Source organism: Phyllobates terribilis, unplaced genomic scaffold (genome assembly GCF_046119375.1).
Source record: "Phyllobates terribilis strain yellow unplaced genomic scaffold, ASM4611937v1 Scaffold_60__1_contigs__length_8166268, whole genome shotgun sequence".
Lineage (NCBI taxonomy): Eukaryota > Metazoa > Chordata > Amphibia > Anura > Dendrobatidae > Phyllobates > Phyllobates terribilis.
The window spans coordinates 2,143,527-2,163,509 of NW_027362820.1; the positions used below are offsets into that span (position 1 = coordinate 2,143,527).

At 43.7% G+C, this 19,983-nt stretch overlaps 1 protein-coding gene across 2 annotated transcripts in view; it reads left to right on the forward strand.

Annotated features, from left to right (window-relative positions):
- LOC141192325 (uncharacterized) overlaps nt 1–11,830 on the forward strand; it is a 43,189-nt gene extending 31,359 nt beyond the window's left edge. For both annotated transcript variants that reach the window (XM_073661816.1, XM_073661817.1), the window contains exons 2-7: nt 4,697–4,836; nt 4,966–5,145; nt 5,229–5,352; nt 5,436–5,524; nt 5,721–5,811; nt 8,073–11,830. In XM_073661816.1, coding sequence (XP_073517917.1) covers nt 4,768–4,836; nt 4,966–5,145; nt 5,229–5,352; nt 5,436–5,524; nt 5,721–5,811; nt 8,073–9,994 — 2,475 coding nt within the window. In that variant the 5' untranslated portion in view covers nt 4,697–4,767 and the 3' untranslated portion in view covers nt 9,995–11,830. The remainder of the gene's footprint in view (nt 1–4,696; nt 4,837–4,965; nt 5,146–5,228; nt 5,353–5,435; nt 5,525–5,720; nt 5,812–8,072) is intronic.
- The last annotated feature ends 8,153 nt before the right edge of the window (nt 11,831–19,983 follow it).

Sequence of the window (19,983 nt, forward strand, 5' to 3'; positions counted from 1 at the left end):
CTGTAAACCCCTCCTGACCCCACACATAAACTTCAGCTCATCCAGCACCATGACAACCAGCACAGCAGAGTCCTGCATCCACTGAGGCCCCTGATCATGTGACCCCTGACTCCTCCCCTCCTGTGACCTCATCACAGCTCCTGTGCGCACAGAGCAGCCATATATGTGGTGGCGGCTCTGCAGGTGGAGGTATGTGGAGTTCCCCCATTACTGGAGGCAGGGGGCATTAACCCCTTCAGCACGGAGACTCTTTTGGGGTCTTGTGTTGCCCCTTTATAAGAATCAAGGTTTTTGTTCTGTTTCCTATAATAGATACATACGACCCAACTATGGAGACAGGAAGGGAGGAAACGTATTGTTCTCATAGTACAGGACCCCTTTACTGGCCCCACAGTGTAATGCCCCCATTATGCCCCTTATGCAGGATGTATGATACCCCCACACAGTGTAATGCCCCCATTATGCCCCTTATGCAGTATGTATGATGCCCCCACACAGTGTAATGCCCCCATAATGCCCCTTATGTAGTATGTACGATGCCCCCACAGTGTAATGCCCCCATTATGCCCCTTATGCAGTATGTAAGATGCCCCCACAGTGTAATGCCCCCATTATGCCCCTTATGCAGGATGTATGATGCCCCCACACAGTGTAATGCCCCCATTATGCCCCTTATGCAGTATGTATGATGCCCCCCACAGTGTAATGCCCCCATTATGCCCCTTATGCGGTATGTAAGATGCCCCCACAGTGTAATGCCCCCATTATGCCCCTTATGCGGTATGTAAGATGCCCCCACAGTGTAATGCCCCCATTATGCCCCTTATGCAGTATGTATGATGCCCCCACACAGTGTAATGCCCCCATTATGCCCCTTATGCAGGATGTATGATGCCCCAGTGTAATGCCCCCATTATGCCCCTTATGCAGGATGTATGATGCCCCAGTGTAATGCCCCCATTATGCCCCTTATACAGGATGTATGATGCCCCACACAGTGTAATGCCCCCATTATGCCCCTTATGCAGGATGTATGATGCCCCCACACAGTGTAATGTCCCCATTATGCCCCTTATGCAGTATGTACGATGCCCCCCACAGTGTAATGCCCCCATTATGCCCCTTATGCAGTATGTATGATGCCCCCCACAGTGTAATGCCCCCATTTTGCCCCTTATGCAGTATGTATGATGCCCCCACACAGTGTAATGCCCCCATTATGCCCCTTATGCAGTATGTATGATGCCCCCCACACAGTGTACTGCCCCCATTATGCCCCTTATGCAGGATGTATGATGCCCCCACACAGTGTAATGTTCCCCCATTATGCCCTTTATGTAGGATGTATGATGCCCCCACAGTGTAATGCCCCCATTATGCCCCTTATGGAGGATGTATGATGCCCCCACACAGTGTAATGCCCCCATTATGCCCCTTATGCAGGATGTATGATGCCCCCACAGTGTAATGCCCCCATTATGCCCCTTATGCAGGATGTATGATGCCCCCACACAGTGTAATGCCCCCATTATGCTCCTTATGCAGGATGTATGATGCCCCCACACAGTGTAATGCCCCCATTATCCCCCTTATGCAGGATGTATGATGCCCCTACACAGTGTAATGTTCCCATAGTATCGCCTGAGGTCCTGAAGTTGGAATAATCCCTCTAGAGTTGGTTTTCCCTTTGCCTGCTCCCCTACATGTAGACCCTCGAGCATGTATACATGCATGTAGGGGACCAGGCCTTACTAGATATCGAGGCTTTGTACAGTAATATACCGCATGAGGATGGTATCAGAGGAGTAAGATATTTCCTGAAATCCAGGTCAATAGAGTGTAGCAGACATAATGACTTCATGGAGGATCTTCTAAAATTCACTCTTACTCATAACTTCTTTCTTTTTGACGGGAAGTACTTCCACCAGCTCAGGGGTACTGCGATGGGGAGCCTCTGTGCCCCCTCATATGCTAACTTATCCCTGGACTGGTGGGAGGAATCCACAATATTCAGGGATGGTCATAAGTGATGGCAGCCATATATTGGGGTATGGTACAAATATATTGATGACATTTTTATCATCTGGTCGGGGACGAGTGAACAATCTTTTGAATTTGTCAGGGAACTCAACATCAATAGAGTGGGCCTGAGATTTACATCTGAATTTAATTATAATAATTTTTATAGCGCCAACATATTCCACAGCACTTTACAATTTTAGGGGGGACTTACACAGACAATACAGACTTTACAGAATAAGCATAACTCAGATATTAAAAGGAGTGAGGGCCCTGCTCACAAGCTTACAGTCTATAAGGAAATAGGGGAGACACAAAAGGTAAAATGTACATATATTGTATAATACAGCCTTAATATACTAAATAGGGTAAGTACATAACACTACATGAACTGATCGCCAGCCAGTATGTGTACAGTACAGACAGAGGCTATGCAGTGCATGGATGGTATGAGCATGATTTTGAAGAAAATTTTAATATGGGCCAAAACTGGGACAGTTAGATAAGTATGTTGAGGTGATAGGCCAGTCTAAATAAATGGGTTTTTACGGCACGCTTAAAACTGTGGGTATTGGGAATTAATCAAATTGTCCTGGGTAGTGCATTCCAAAGAATTGGTGCAGCATGCGAGAAATCTTGGAGACGGGAGTGGGAGGTGCGGCTTACTGAGGATTTCAGCTTTAAGTCATTACCACCCTACCAGTGCCCTTCGTTCTGCTAGAATGAGACGAGGGAGGAGATGTAGAGTGGTGCTGAATCGTGGATAGCTTTGTGGGTAAGAGCACTAAGTTTATATTGAACTCTGTATTGGATGAGCAATCAGTGCAATGGCTGGCACAGGGAAGAGACATCGTTGTATCGGTAGGTGAGACCGATAAGTAAAGAGTTGCAATAGTCCAGACGAGAATGAGTAAGAGCTACAGTAAGAGTCAAAGGAAAGAAAATTTCTAATTCTAGAGATGTTTTTGAGGTATAGAAGACACGAGCGAGCAAGTGATTTGATGTGAGGAGTGAAGGAAAGATCTGAATCAAGTATGACCCCAAGACAGCGGGCATGTTGCTGGCGAGTAATGATGGAGCCACAAACAGAAATGGCAATATCGGGCATAGATAGGTTAGTGGAGGGAGGAAATAAGAGGAGTCCAGTTTTTGACAGATTCAATTTTAGATAGAGGGAGGGCATAGTGTTAGAGACAGCGGAAAGACAATCACTGGTATTTTGTAATAATGCAGGAGTGATGTCCAGAGAAGAGGTGTCTAATTAGGTGTCATCAGCATAGAGATGGTACTGAAAACCGAATTTGCTAATTGTTTGTCCAATAGAAGCGGTGTATAAGTAGAAAAGAAGGGCGTCTAGGACTGATCCTTGAGGAACCCCGAGAATAAGGGGAAGGGGAGAAGAAGAGAAGCCAACAAAAGACACAGTGAAGGAGCGGTCAGAGAGGTAGATCCACAGTGTCGAATGCTGCAGAGAGATCCAGGAGAATCAGCAGGGAGTAGTGACCATTAGATTTTACTGTTAGTTGATCATTAGAAACTTTAGTGAGTGCAGTTTCAGTAGAATGTTAGTTATCTGAGAGATAGCGGATTAGACAGGAGTGGACCACTTGTTCGAGTAGTTTAGAGATAAAGGGAAGATTGGAAACAGGTCTGTAGTTAGCAGCACAGTTCTCGTCGAGGGATGTTTTTTTAAGTAATGGATGTATGCTGGCGTGTTTAAAAAAGGAGGGAAAAATAATAGATGAAAGGTAGAGGTTTAATATTTTAGTTAGGTGAGTAGTGACAGCTGGAGAAAGGGACTGAAGGAGATGTGAGGGAATAGGGTCACTGGTGCAGGTGGTAGAGCGAGAGGAAGAAAGGAGCCTTTTCACTTCTTCTTTCGTGACTGGTTTGAAGTCAGAAAATTAGCAAGATGCAGTGTGGGAGGGAGGAGTATGCATAACATTTGGGGATTGAGAGAAAATTTCCTATCGGATATGGTCATTTTTTTCTTTTAAATAATTGGCCTGATCGTCAGTGCTGAGGTTGATGTTTGAGGCCTGTGCTGTTTGATTAAGGAGAGAGTGAAAAGTGTCAAACAGGTGTTTAGGATTATTGGACCATGAGATGACGAGGTTGTTAAAGTAGGTTTGTTTGGAGAGGTGAAGGGTGGAGTTATAGGTTTTAAGCATAAATTTATAATGGAGGAAATCTTCGGCCAGATTAGATTTTGTCCACAGCCGTTCGGCACACCTGGAGCACCACTGGAGAAAGTGTATTTGCAGTGTGTTCCAGGGTTGTCGCCGTCTGTGCCGAGTTGTTCTCTGTGTAGGAGGTGCGGCTTCATCCAGGGCGCATTGCAATGTTTCGTTATAATGCTTCAGTGCAAAGTCAGGGCATGAGAGGGAGGAGATTGGGGCCAATGATGATTGCAACATTTTCATAAATTTCTGGGTGTTAATGGCATGTATATTTGTATAAGTGTGGAAAGTGGGGGTGTCTTGAGCAGGGTGACAGTTCTTGACAGAGAATGAAAGAAGGTTGTGATCAGAGAGTGGAAGAGGAGAGTTAGTAAAATCATGTATTGAACAGAGCCGGGCGAAGATCAGGTCAAAGAATATTTCCATCTTTATGTATAGGAGAATTAGTAAGCTGTGAAAAATGGTCTTATCCATCAGCTTATCTTTTTCTCATTCAGATCTCTAAAATACCGGATCCTCTCAGTGAAGATCATCTATATAAGAAAATTTTCCTGATTTATCCAGGAAAATGATGGACAAGATGGCGGAGAGGATATTACACCTCGCCCTAGAGATCCTCTTCCGTCTTACTGGAGAGGTGAGAGATTTTGATGACGTCCCATTACATCATTCTTATCTATGGGAATAACAGATGAACAGAACTGGAGAGGTGAGGACTCTGGAAATGTCTGGAGGGAGATTTATTAATGTGTCTCTCCATAACCAGGATTACACAGTAGTGAAGAAGACCTCTAGTGAGCGCTGTCAGGACCCTGTGTCTGAGGAATGGGGAAGACCCCTGAGCCCAATCACAGGGCCTCCACCTCACCCTCTGATACATGAGGACATCAATGACCAGAAGATCCTAGAACTCACCTACAAGATGATTGAGCTGCTGACTGGAGAGGTGACACTGCTGGGAATGCTGGGATATTATACAGTAATGCTATGAAGGGATCTGGGGGATGACGGTATCATTGTATGTGTCAGGTTCCTATAAGATGTCAGGATGTCGCTGTCTATTTCTCCATGGAGGAGTGGGAGTATTTAGAAGGACACAAAGATCTGTACAAGGACGTCATGATGGAGGTTCCCCAGCCCTTCACATCACCAGGTAATAGACAGGACTAAATACACACGGTCTATAATTATCTGTATGTAAAAAATGAATTCAGTCCTTGTATGTGTTTCCTCCAGATCTATCCAGTAAGAGGACAACACCAGAGAGATGTCCCCATCCTCTTCTTCCACAGGACTGTAAACAAGAAGATACCAATGTTCTTCAGGTAGATGGAGAGAAGATGTCATGAGATTTCCCCTATGATGTGTAGACGGCTGTAAAGGTCCTGTCTTCAGTCTTGTTTTATCCACCATTATTATGTTTTAAATTTGTGTTATGAGAACGGTGGAGATAACAGGATTAGAGCTGATCATAGATGTGACTTCTTCATCTGTCTTTGACTTTTATAATATTTGTTTCAGGGTGAAGATCTGACCCATATTAATACTACAGAGACATATGTGAGGGGTGATGAGCGGTGTAAAGAGGAGATTCCTACATATGACTACCCAGGTGAGTAGTAACCACTAAATGCAGAGAAGTCACAGATTCTTCTCAGTCACTGGCTGTGGCTGCTTTATCGGTGATGTAGTCCAGCCATATCACAATCGTGTGATCACCATTTTGCCGCTAGACCACAACATTCTCCTCCGTCCGAAAATATTCAGATTACTTTGTGTAATTGTGAAAGCCCTTTTCTGTAGCACTTACAACCTGGAGGATCCACCTACCCCCTGGGATTAGGAGACGCTGACCGTTACCTGCCCAGGTCTGTAAACTACAAAGCCAAATGACAGCGTACGTAGAATGTGCTGACTAGTGAGAAAATCCCTTGAAGAAAAATATAATGATGGGCCTGTAAGAGAAAGCGGAGGGTAATGATGGTGTTGGCTTCCTAGATCCCTGATATCTTATTGGATGAATCTACCTTCTGTGCTGCTGAATGTGCTCATATGGTCCCTACAAGACCAGGTCCAGTCTTTTTGGCCAAACTTCACTTTTATGATCGACAACATTAAATGTGCAGTGAGGCCAAGTGTGAATTTCTGTACAATAACAGTAGAGTTTCCCTTTATCCTGACTGTTCAATTTATTTTAAAACCAACTAACTGCAAACTGGATTGTGATAAACTATACAGAAAACATTACACCTGTGCCATGATATATCTCTAAGCTGTGCGTGGCTGATGGCTGTAATATACATTTTTTCACGCCTGCAGGAGATGTGTTGGCTTGAGCCCTGGTTTCATGGATTCACTCCACATCATAAATAGTATTGAGCGAATTTGTTCGGCATTTCAAATTCAGGTTCGTGTTCGGGGTTCCGGCTTGTTCGAGCCAAATGGTCCACCATAAATGAGTGCAACTCCAGTTTAGTGTTGGATTTCTCCCTTCATACATACGTTGTTGTTGGGGATGTTACATGTTTTTATATTCTTTCTTTTTTTTACAAATTCCCTCTCTATGATAGTTTCATTGTGGTGGGATCGGCCGGCCTCACTTATGTGACTCTATAACTCCCTGGTAGTTTTTCAAAAAGATCTCCATTACCTCTTCCAAATGCAGTATTATAAAAAAGTTCACTTTAAATGTCTAATATTTCTTCTTGACACTCATCTGACAGAAAATATTGGTTCTTATGATAGTTTAGATTGCCAAGAGCCACCGAGCCCCATACTCCAATTACCCCAGAGAGGTTTCACCACTAGTTACTCATTTTTCTCTGATGAAGACTGTTCAGTTTGATCATTTCAGTCGATGTTTTATTGTCTATAGTCACAGTTTTTAACTTCTGTAATCCTCTGATTTAACCCCTTCCCGCAGTTTTATGTTTCTAATCAGGCCCCATTTTTCAAATCTGACGTGTGTCACTTTATGTGGTGATAACTTTGGAATTCTTCACAAAGGATAATAGGAAACAAATGGACCTTACAAATTATTTTCCAACTTCTTTTGAATCTGACAATCCCCTATATACGGTTGTACACTACTGTCTGGGCACATGGCAGGTTAAGAAGGGAAGGAGCGCCATTTAGCTATTAGGAATGCTCAAAAGATGGCCACCACGAACAGGCTTGTCACTATCTACCCTGTTTACAGATTTCACAAATTACTTTGATCATCACCCTTTAACCCCTCTACATGGATCTGAACCTACACAGAGACCCCTAGGCTTGGGCCACGGTGTTACCTGCTATTCTTTGGAGTGAGATGGAAAGAAGAATAGTCAGGTAGCCGGGTCAGAACCAGGAGGGCAGAGAAAATACAAAATCAGAAGACACGAGTAGTCAGTAAACGGGCCGAGGTCACAACAGGAAACAAATCCACAAGCCGGGAGCTGAGCACAGAGGACTGAACCAGAGGAGAACAAGGCTGTATCTGGCAGCTTCCAGCAATATGCTTCCACCTTTAGTAGGGTGTGGTGCTTTCCAAATGGCTGAAGCAGGGAGCAGATTATTCCAGCTGGACAGCACACACACCCATACTGCCAGACTGGATGGTACTACAGGTCCCAGGCACCCTAATCTTAGTGGCTGGACAGAGCCTGCGCCTTTTACTCTATATTTGGGAGCCAGAATGAACAAACAGTTGAACACCACGCTCCACTGCTTCATCCTATGAGGTTTTCTATTAGATGGTCATTGTCTTGGTGAATAAGTGAATTTTTTTATATAACTTGCCTTTTTTAATGGACCGTTTAAGTAGAAATGTTCAAAAATATAAAATTCAAGGATTCTTTATTAAAAAATGATGATTGTTTTTATTCTTGGCAGATGACTGTACCAGGAGATCAGAGGGACAGCTGACATCTTCAATTTTCAAATCAGATAATTTTCAGATTCCACAGGATGCAATTGAAGTGAATGCCATTACTCCAGATTTACCATCATCCCTTCACAGCAAAGATCTGCCATCTGATCCTTTGAAACAGGTCTCGTCTTCTGATTCATTACCGACTACTAAGGAAAATCAAAGTCACAAAATAAGCATTAAAAAACAAACTGCTCCTAATGCAAAGAAGCCATTTTCACATTCAGAATATAGAAATAGTTTTCTTCTCAAAAAGTCTTTTTTTAAACATCAAAAAATTCACACAGCGAAGAATAGATTTTCTTGCTCCAAGTGTGGGAGATATTTTAATCAGATATCAAGTCTTGTTAGGCACCAGATAACTCACACAGTTGAGAAGCCTTTTTCATGTTCAGAATGTGGGAAATGTTTTACAGAGAAATCTACTCTTATCAAACATCAGAGAACTCACACAGGGGAGAAGCCTTTTCCATGTTCAGAATGTGTAAAATGTTTTAACCATAAATCTAGTTTTCTTAAACACCAGAGAACCCACACAGAGGAGAAGCGTTTTTCATGTTCAGATTGTGGGAAAAGTTTTGTACAGAAATCAAATCTTATTATACATCAGAGAACTCACACAGGGGAGAAGCCATTTTCATGTTCAGAATGTGGGAAATATTTTGCAAAGAAATCTACTCTTATCAAACATGTGAGAACTCACACAGGGGAGAAGCCTTTTCCATGTTCAGAATGTGGAAAATGTTTTAACCAGAAATCATATCTTAATATGCATCAGAGAACTCACACAGGGGAGAAGCCATTTTCATGTTCAGAATGTGGGAAATGTTTTGCAAAGAAATCAAATCTTTTCAAACATCAGAGAACTCACACAGGGGAGAAGCCTTTTCCATGTTCAGAATGTGGAAAATGTTTTTCTGAGAAATCAACTCTTATCAACCATCAGAGAACTCACACAGGAGAGAAGCCATTTTCATGTTCAGAATGTGGGAAATATTTTACAGAGAAATCAAATCTTATCAACCATCAGAGAACCCACACAGGGGCAAAGCCTTTTTCATGTTCAGATTGTGGGAAATGTTTTGGACAGAATTCACATCTTAATAAACATCAGAGAACTCACACAGGGAAGAAGCCTTTTTCATGTTCAAAATGTGGGAAATGTTTTGGACAGAATTCACATCTTAATAAACATCAGAGAACTCACACAGGGAAGAAGCCATTTTCATGTTCAGAATGTGGGAAATATTTTGCAAAGAAATCTACTCTTATCAAACATGTGAGAACTCACACAGGGGAGAAGCCTTTTCCATGTTCAGAATGTGGAAAATGTTTTAACCAGAAATCATATCTTAATATGCATCAGAGAACTCACACAGGGGAGAAGCCATTTTCATGTTCAGAATGTGGGAAATGTTTTGCAAAGAAATCAAATCTTTTCAAACATCAGAGAACTCACACAGGGGAGAAGCCTTTTCCATGTTCAGAATGTGGAAAATGTTTTTCTGAGAAATCAACTCTTATCAACCATCAGAGAACTCACACAGGAGAGAAGCCATTTTCATGTTCAGAATGTGGGAAATATTTTACAGAGAAATCAACTCTTATCATCCATCAGAGAACCCACACAGGGGCAAAGCCTTTTTCATGTTCAGATTGTGGGAAATGTTTTGGACAGAATTCACATCTTAATAAACATCAGAGAACTCACACAGGGAAGAAGCCTTTTTCATGTTCAAAATGTGGGAAATGTTTTAAACAGAAAGCGCATCTTGATAACCATCGGAGAACCCACACGGGAGAATGCCGCAACTACACCCAACTAGTCTCTGTACAGACAAGAAATGCCCTAGCTGTACAACTAAAAACGTCACCACAGACCTAACTCCCTAATAAGTCGTTGATGAGTTTCTCATACCTCCTGAGGAACCAGAGGGGACACTGCAACACACTGTCAACAAGGGGAAAGGAAAGTATGAAGTAAAATATGAAAACCCTGAATGAGAAAGAAAAACACATTCATATAGGGCAAAGAAGGCAAGCTAAGGAGAACCAAAAATAAAAGGAACAAGTATAATCTCCCAGAAACCTAACATTGTTAGAATTAAAAGGTACTGGGAGGGAAAGCAAACTGACCGGGAGGATAGTTTCACCTTTGTGGTGAAACTTACAGGATTCATCCTCACCAACTGTAAATGTAAAACCCGTCCATTTATAAAGACCACGGACAAGATAAAGATTCCCAACTCACATCAGGACCACAAGATCCCAGGTACTTTCAGCTGCATCACAATGAACTTAATTATATGTTCCAAATGTCCAACTGGGGGTCTGTATGTAGGGAAGACAGGGCAAAAATTTAAAACAAGGATGAATTCTCATCACCACACAAAAAAACGAAAAAAAGAATAAATCTACTTGTGTCCACACATTTTTACGGCCACAACTGCTTATCCCTCTCCCATACTGATAGTTCTGCTTCACTTCACTTGTCTTATCTATTGCATTATTCCTGTGCCCTGTTGTGTATAAATATGTGACTCTTCAGATTTTGTGTTATACTATGTCTGCTGAAGAGATCTGAGTAGTCTCGAAAGCTTACTGACTAATGGCTAACTGAAAAAATGGTATCAACCACTGAGGACTCTCAAATTTTAATATTTTTCTCCATACAGCAATTTTAAGATCTCTCCACAGGTGTTCAATGGGATTTAGATCAAGACTCATTGCTTGTTTGAACTCTCCAGCACTTTGTTTCCATCCATTTTCTGGGTGCTTCTTGAAGTATATTTGGGCTCATTGTCATGCAGTAAGATCCATGACCTAGGACTAGTGTTGAGCGAGTATGTTCTGTTCCGAGTATGCTCGGGTGAGCTCCGAGTATTTACAGCTGCTCAGTGTTATGTTTGAATCGCTCCAGTGTCCATGATTTGCGACTGTTTGGCAGCTTTATTACATGTGAGGAATGTGTAAGAAATGGACATTCCTCACATGTAATAAAGCTGTCAAACAGTTGCAAATCATGCACATGGGAGTGATTCAAACATATCACGGAGCAGCTGTAAATACTCGGAGCTCGGCCCGAGCATACTCGGCGAAAGGGTTAATAGAACATGCTCGCTCAACACTACCTAGGACGCAAACCCAGCTTTCTGACACTAGGCACTATATTGTGACCCAAAATCCTTTGCTAATCTTCAGATTTCATGATGCCTTGCACACAGTCGGAGGCAGCAAAGCAACCCCAAAACACCTTTGAACCTCCCCCATATTTGACTGTATGGGTTGTAAATTTATTGATTATGCTGTACACCTTGGACAAAGGAACATGCCGATCTCTAAAGATGGACTTATAACCTTGAAATTGTTGATATTTTTCAACAATTTTGGTTCTCAAGTCCTCAGACAGTTCTCTTCTCCGTTTTCTGTTTTCTCCATGCTTAGTGTGCCACTCATATGCACACAATGCAAAGATTGAATCAACTTCTTCCTTTATCTGGTTTTAGTTGTGATTTTCATATTGCCCACACCTGTTACTTGCCAAAATTGCGTTTGAACAAGCTTCACATGCTTGAAACAAAGTTGTTTACCCACAATTTTGGCAAGGTGTCACCTATTTTGTCCTACCTATTTTGTGTGAAATTATGTTCAATTTGCCTTTTTTTCTGTTTTCTTGTGTTGTTCCAATACATACAAAGGAAATAAACGTGTATAACAAAAAGTGTAATTTCAATAATTTTCTGGGAGAATTACTTCATTTTCTGGAACAATTTCAAGGGAGCCAACACTTTTGACGATGACATGTTTTTGTTGCCTTTTTAATTTGTTGCAGCATATCATCCTCTACGTGTTCAGCTATATTAGGAGGCTTGTAGCAAAGTCCAATTAGCAGCTTTGCATTATTGCCATTTCCATGTACATTTACCCAGACTGACTACATCAGGGATGTAAAGCTCAAAACATGCAGAGGGCCAAAATGAAAAACTTTGACAAAGTCGTGGGCCAACCAGTGTACAGTATAATGGGCCCCACATAGTCCTCCATACAGAATAATGGGCCCCACATAGTCCTCCATACAGAATAATGGGCCCCACATAGTTCTCCATACATAATAAACAAGAGGAAAAAACTTCAAGTCAGAGTCCCATATAATAGTGAAAAAATTACAAAATTGTATTAATTATAATTTATACAGGAAAAAAATATGAATCAGAGACAGTTAATAGTAAAACAATGGAGGAGCACTAATGAGGAGCATGAGACAAATTAAGATGATTATTTTCTGATGTAAATACATAATTGGGCTGCCAAAAAAATAAGAATATATTGTTAAAATGCAGTGAAGCATTCAATAAAAGTGCAGGTGCTTATGAGGTAGGTCAGAAGTAGTTGCTATATAAGAGGTTAGTCATACCGCTGTCTATATATAGGTACTAATCTAGATAGCTCATACCGGGGACAGCAGATCTTTATAAGTGACCTCTTAGGCTACAGGGTAAAAGTATATCCTAATACATATTAAAGCCTAGAAAATGCACCTAAGTAGGAAAAAAGATTAAAGAACGGCAGCAAAAAGAGTGTAGCATAAATCCTATAGAATACTTACAGCCACAGTGGATGTGAACACGCTCCTCAATGGCGCTCACCCTGATGCGCGTTTCAGCACGGCTGCCTTCGTCAGGGGGTGGCGTCAATGAAGGTGGATAGGGTTTAGAAACCCTTGAGCCAATGGAAAAGGGGGGGTGTAGTCCGCCAATGGGTGTAGGGAGGGCGTGGCATGACACATGGCAATCACCGCGGCATCCACGGCTACCGCATCATATGATCCATGATGCCGCAAGCACATGGGGAACCACGTGACCGCTCGTCATGGAGCAAATATTGATACGACCAGCGAGGACACCACAGAGAACAGTGAAGACATGCGTACCGCCCAGTCCACAGACATATATAGTCAAATACAACCAGAGAGAAAAAGAAACTAGCATAATGGGGTAAACTGTCAATAATAGCATAGCCCAAATGTATATATATATCTAAGGGGTATAGGCGATAGCCAATTATATATAAGTCAGAGAAGTTAATTGGACATGACGAAACAAATAAAGTATATCTTTAAGAAACGCATGAAGTATAACATGATTATATGAGATCATAGTATACTGTAAATGCATAATAAGATATAAGAAAATATCTCTCAAAATATCGATCTATAAATGCGAAAGATATCCAATAATAACTGTATGGACAAAAAATGCACACACAGAAAAAAGTTACAGATCTTGAGAGACAATACAGTGCCAGCAATTATGTCCATGTTATCCAATAGCAGAATGGAAGTCATGAACGTCATTGACATAGAAATGGAGAGATCACGTATACAAACATGCCAATCACCATGTAATGCCTTTATGAATATTTGGTAGAAAAAGACGACAAACTCTCATGGAGGAACACTAAAGAAATAGGAAAAAGTTAAAACAATGTGGATATAGGTGATCAGAGAAATGGGGCATAACTAATATTTTCGTTCTAGCCCAATGGATGGAGTGTTTTTAAAGTCCAAATCCATCTGCTCTCTTTCTGGGCTAATAGTTGGCTCACTCTACCGTCCCTAATATTAGTGGTGATCATGTCAATACCCCGAACTTTAAGTTTAGATGCGTCACACTTATGGTGTATTCTAAAATGCTTGGGAATAGTTTTTAACGTAGAAATATCAGTTTCCTTTACCGCCGCTTCAATACCTAGGACGTGTTCACGTATTGTTGTCTTAAGTTGTCTAGTTGTGAACCTTACATAGATTTTAGGACACAGGCATATCGCATAATAGTCCACCGCTTTAGAGGTACAAGTTATCGGTTTGGTGATGTAATAGGTCCTAGAGCCCTGGGAATCTGTGAAAGAGTTAGCATGTTCGACATTAGGACACGCCACACATCTACCACATGGTACACATACATTTAGTGGAGGTGGTCTTTTCAAAAAATTAGGGGGAGTGGTAGGATAATAGTGGCTTCTCATAAGGTGATCACAGAGATTTTTTGCCTTTCTGAAGGTGATTTGTTGTCTCTCTGGTAGATATTTTGCCAATATAGGGTCAGCCATTAAGATGGGCCATGATTTGATAAGACAGTCACGTAATTCTGTCGCTTTAGCGTGGAATGTTGTAATGAACCGTAACTAGTGATGAGCGAGCATGCTCGCTACTGCTCGGTGCATGCCTGAGCATCTCACTGCTCTTGTGACACTTTCCAGGGTTGCTCGGCGGGAGCTCGGGTCCCCACCCTGCATGTGTGGCGCACTTTAGATCGCCAATCAACATGCAGGGATTTTCTGCCACACACTGTAATGCCGCAGCCATGTTGGTTGTTGCATTACAGGGATTGGCTGGCCGCACAGCGTCATCAGGTCTATATCAGACCTGGCGCCGCCATGCTAAGCAGGCAGGCCGGGTATATAGCAGACTGCAGTGCACATAGCAAGAGGGTCCATTCCAGTTCTGTCTGCTTGTCCTTTTACAGATATTTGTAGAAATAGGCCCAGGTATCAGGGGCCAGGAATAATTTATTTTTTATCTTAATCCTGATTATTTGCTTAAAAAGCAATCCAGAGAACACCGTTTATCTGCCCCATTTGCTTGTTGGCACTGCAGAATACAGCCAGGTTCTTTCCATATTAAAGCGCTAAAAATACAGCTATTTAAAACTGTGGTTTGTCCGTCACACGGATCTCATATAATTGCGCTGAAAATACTGCCATTTCTGGCCTCCATTGAAATTTTGTTGCAGTGTGTCAGTGAACTTATTGACACGAGGTCAACGTTGTTTAAAAATAGTTACCTACAGGCCGGCTATTTAAAACTGTGGTTTGTCCGTCACACGGATCACATATAAGTTGGCTCCAAATTCAGCTATTTGTAGTGAGCGTGGAAGATATTGTCCTCCATTTAAAATGGGCAAGGCACGTGACAAGGGACAGGGAACTGGACGTGATGGTGCATGCCGAGGCTGAGGGCAAGCTGAAATTGTGCCACAACAAATGCCCACATCTTCTTGCTCGACCTTCCTGTCCCAATTAATAGGGGACCGCAATACACCACTATTGAACACAGATCAGTGTGAAAAGGCTCTTGGTTGGATAGCAGATAATGCTTCCGTCACTTAGCCACCACCACCACCCTGTCTTCCACACGGTGAAGTCTCAGTAGCTGTGAGTCTGGACCGCATATTCCTCACCCTGAACCTCCTTTCCACCCACCATACCGAGTGCCCAGAGACAACTGATCCCACACTTGGACACGCCGAAGAGCTGTTCACTTTTCCATTTATAGATTCGGGCGTCTCGCCTGGTCCACTTGAAACGGGGCAAGAGGAGATCACATGTTGCGATGCCCAAATATTTGAGCAGCCACGGTCGTATGAAGGTGACGGTGGGAAAGTGTCACAAGAGGTGGACGATGATGAGACACAATTGCCAGAAAGTCAGAAGGAAGACCGGGGTGAGGAAGTGGAAGACAAGGTGGTGAATGATATAGTAACTGACCTAACCTGGCAGGAGGACATGCAGAGCAAGGACAGCAGAACACAGGAGGCGGGAGGCCGAGCACCCCAACAGGCAGGAAGAAGCAGTGTGGTGACCACAAACAGAAGGCGGGCAACCACACGTAACAACAACACGACTGAAGTTGCCAGTACAACTGTTAAGTCTTCCCGAGTCTGGTTGTTTTTTAAATACTCTGCCGATAACCCCAAAAAGGCCATTTGCACCACCTGCCTGGCCAGCATCAGCAGGGGTAGCAAAACTACCAGCCTGACCACCACCAGCATGATCAGGCACATGGCAGCAAAGCACCCGACTTTGTGGACCGAATCCCAGGGTCCAGGAACAGTGTCTGCGGGTGACACCACTGCTTCTTCTGCTGTTGTGCGTGCAAGCCAATCCCCTGCCCATGGCACATGCCATACGAAGATGCCTCCTGCCCTGCACCTGTCGTTGCACACTCTCAACTAGCACTATCAGCAAGCATGTCCTTGTCACAGCGCAGCGTTCAGTTGTCCAAATACGCAAATACGCAGCCGACGCCCCACAGGCCACACTACTAAATTCCCACATTTCACGACTGCTTGCGCTCAAAATGTTGCCTTTTAGGCTCATGGAGAAGGAAGCTTTACGCAACCTGATTGCAGTGGCCGTCCCTCGGTACTCGGTCCCCAGCCGCCACTATTTTTCGCGGTGTGCCGTCCCCACAAGCACGTGTCCCACAACATTAGCAGTGCCCTCAACAATGCAGATACAGGGAAAGTTCACCTAACCACAGACGCGTGGAAAAGTGCTTGTGGGCAGGGACAGTACATGTCGCTGATGGCACACTGGGTTAACATAGTGGAAGCCGGGACCCAGCCAGACCTTGGGACGGAACACATCCTCCCGACGCCGAGGATTGTGGGCCCTAGGTCAATCAGGGTTGCCCCCACAGTCTACAGCTCCTGCACCTCAGCCACCTCCTACTCTTCAGCCTCCATCTCCGAAATGATCACATCAGTCACAAGCTGGAAGCACTGCCTCGGCCAAGCGGCAACAGGCTGTTCTGAAGCTAATATGCTTAGGTGACAAACCGCACAATGCTGAAGAGTTGTGGAGCGCTCTGAAAGAGCAGGCAGATCTGTGGCTGACACTGCTGAACCTACAGCCAGGCATGGTCGTGTGTGACAATGGCCGGAACCTGGTGGCGGCTCTGAGGCGAGCTCACACATGTACCATTCCTGGTCCATGTGCTTAACCTTGTGTTTCAGCGGTTTCTCAAAAGCTACCCGGAACTGCCGGATCTGCTTGTCAAAGTACGCCGCCTGTTTGCCCATTTTAGAAAGTCAGCTACAGCTTCCGCCGCCCTTACCGTGCTTCAGCAGCGTTTGCAGCTTCCGGCTCACTGATTGGTGTGTGATGTCCCAACGCGTTGGAACTCTACACTGCAGATGTTGGGAAGGATTTGTGAGGAGAAGAGGGCAGTTGTTGACTACCTGCATCAACAAGGCCGTTGGTATTCAGTTCAGACTCCACGCATAAGACCTCAGGAGTGGAAATGGATGTCAGACATCTGTACCATCCTCCAAAACTTTGAGGACTCCACCAAGATGGTGAGCGCAATGACACCATAATTAGCTTCACCATCCCGCTTCTCTGTCTTCTGAAACACTCTCTGCTCACAATCAAAGAGGATGCATTGAAGGCGGAGCACGATAAGATGGAGCAAGGAACCATACAGCGTGATTACACAGAGCCCAGCCTCATCTCCTCCCAACGTGGATTGGGTGACAATGAGGAAGAGGAGGAGGAAGAACAGGAGCTAGTTTCATGCGCTATAGACGGTACTACCTGTACAACTGTCATACTGTCAGTTCAGCGTGGATGGCCTGAGGACAGGGAGGAGGAGAGCATGGTCAGTCGTCCTCTTGGTGAGGACATGGAAGTCTTGCCTGTTAGCAATCTGGCACGCATGGCTGAGTTTATGTTATGCTGCCTTTCCCGTGACCCTCGCGTTCTCAAAATTTTTGGTTACAGTCATTACTGGTTGGTGACACTTCTAGACCCACGCTACAAGGAGAACTTTCTATCTCTTATTCCTGAGGCTTACAGGTCTACAAAAATGGGGCAGTACCAGAAGGCCCTTGTTGCGTAACTATTAAAAAAATTCCCATCTGAAAACGCTGGCAGCAGAGGTCACAGTTCGTTGGACAACCAAGGAGTACAGTCGAGAGAGACACAACTCCAACAGAGGCAGGGGAACACTGTCAAAGTTCTGGGAGAGTTTTCTCAGCCCCTCCCATCGCACAGTTACTCTCAGAAGGAGTGCAAAGTTTGGGAAAATGCTGAGGAAGTACCTTGCCAACCGTACCAACCTCCTCCGTGATTCCTCTGTGCCTTATATTTATTGGGTATCCAAGCTGGACACGTGGAATGAACTGGCTCTCTACGCCTTGGAGGTCCTGGCCTGCCTGCCGCTAACGTTTTATCAGAGTGGGTTTTTAGTGCCTCTGGTGGAATTATAACTGATAAGCGCATCCGCCAACTGAAAATGCTGACAGGCTAATTCTTATAAAAATGAACAAGGGCTGGATTGGGCCAGACTTCTCAACACCACCGAATGATAGCAGCGTAACATAAACTCAAATCCAGTGTCTTTTTTTGGGAGGTGTATTCCCATGCACCTTTTCACACCCACACATGGGTATACGCTTCCTGATTTTGGCTATTTGCTCTTGTCCTCCTCCTCCACCACATATCACCTGTGTGACCGTGGTCCATGATGCAACACCCACCCAATTTTTTTAAAGGGTGTTTATGATGCTCGTAAAAAAAATTTTTTATACAGTATGTTCATGTATAGCCCCCAGGGGTAAATGTTTGTCAGCCCATACACTCATACACTTAGTGCATGGGCATTACAAGTATAGAAGACCCGCTCCATTCTAAAGGGAACATTTTTTTATGAGGCCCTCCTCCACGTCTCTTCCAAGAGGCATTGGAGTGCCTCCCAATTTTTGGCAGCCCTTGCATTCACTGCATAGACAAACACAATGGGAAACCCACTTTTTAATAATGGTAACATTGTTTTGAGGAGGCCTTCTGACCTCCGCGTCTCTTCCAAGGGGCATTGGAGTGCCTCCAAATTTTTGACAACCCTTGCATTCACTGCATAGGTAAACAGTATGGGAGACACACTTCCTAATAATGGGAACATTGTTTTCAGGAGGCCCTCCTCTAAGTCGCTTCAAAGGGGTATTGGGGTGCGTCCAAATTTTCAAAGGGGTATTGGGGTGCGTCCAAATTTTGGGCAGCCCTGCCACTCACTGCATACGTAATAACAGTATAGGAGACCCACTCTTTAGTAATGGGAACAACAAAGCATAGCCGGCTGATGGCTCTCTAAGAATAGGCTTTGTGACTTTCAGAGTCCCTCCTTTATAAATGAAGCAGGATGTGTCTGATCATGTCTCACACACCACATGGCCAGAAAAGGTTGTAAAATGTTAAAATGACATTTACTGGTGAATGCATATGTCAAGGTTGAAAGCAATACAAAAGTGCAAAAACGCATCAAAAACGCTATGTGTGAACATAGCCTATGGTGTGGAGGAGTATTTTTGTTTATGGTTATCTATTTTGCCTTATATACAAGTCATTACCCTGGAAAGGATGTTCCTTAACATATTTCCCAGGAAAATCCATTTTGGCTTCCTTTTTTTGTATGTTTTATTGTGAGTCCGTAAAAGTGGCGTAATAACTCTGACAACATTGTTGACAGCAGTGACCTGGGAGTCAGAAATGCCTCAAGGGGTCTTCTCCATGCTGTTCCCATGTTATTTGAACACTGCTCCCATCGATTTGGGCAATTTTTAGGCCCTCTGCAGACCGCTGAGGGTGAGCCACCTAAAAACGCTCAAGTTACCCATAGACTTACATTGGGCTCGTTGCTCAGGTCGAGCACCCGAGTATTCCAATGTGCTTGACCCGAGCAACGAGCACCCGAGCATTTTAGTGCTCGCCCATCACTAATATTCATGTCTATTAATTTCCAAGAAATTTTTACTTTAAAGGGAATCGGTCAGGATCTCCAATCTGTAACCACGTATTTATTGATCCCTTTATACCCTTCTTACAAGGCTTTTTTTGGGCTTATTAATTGCTGCCTATGCATAAAATCAGTTTTATAACAGGGCTTGCAATTTGCTAAGTACTGGGGGACTAGCTGTGGGGGTGTTGTTTTCCCAGACTAATTGTCCCACTAATCACGTTATACCCCTGTGAGCATGAGTCACATTAGTTACAAGAGCGTTGTTACCACTGGCTCTTTGACATTGCGCAGTCAGCCAG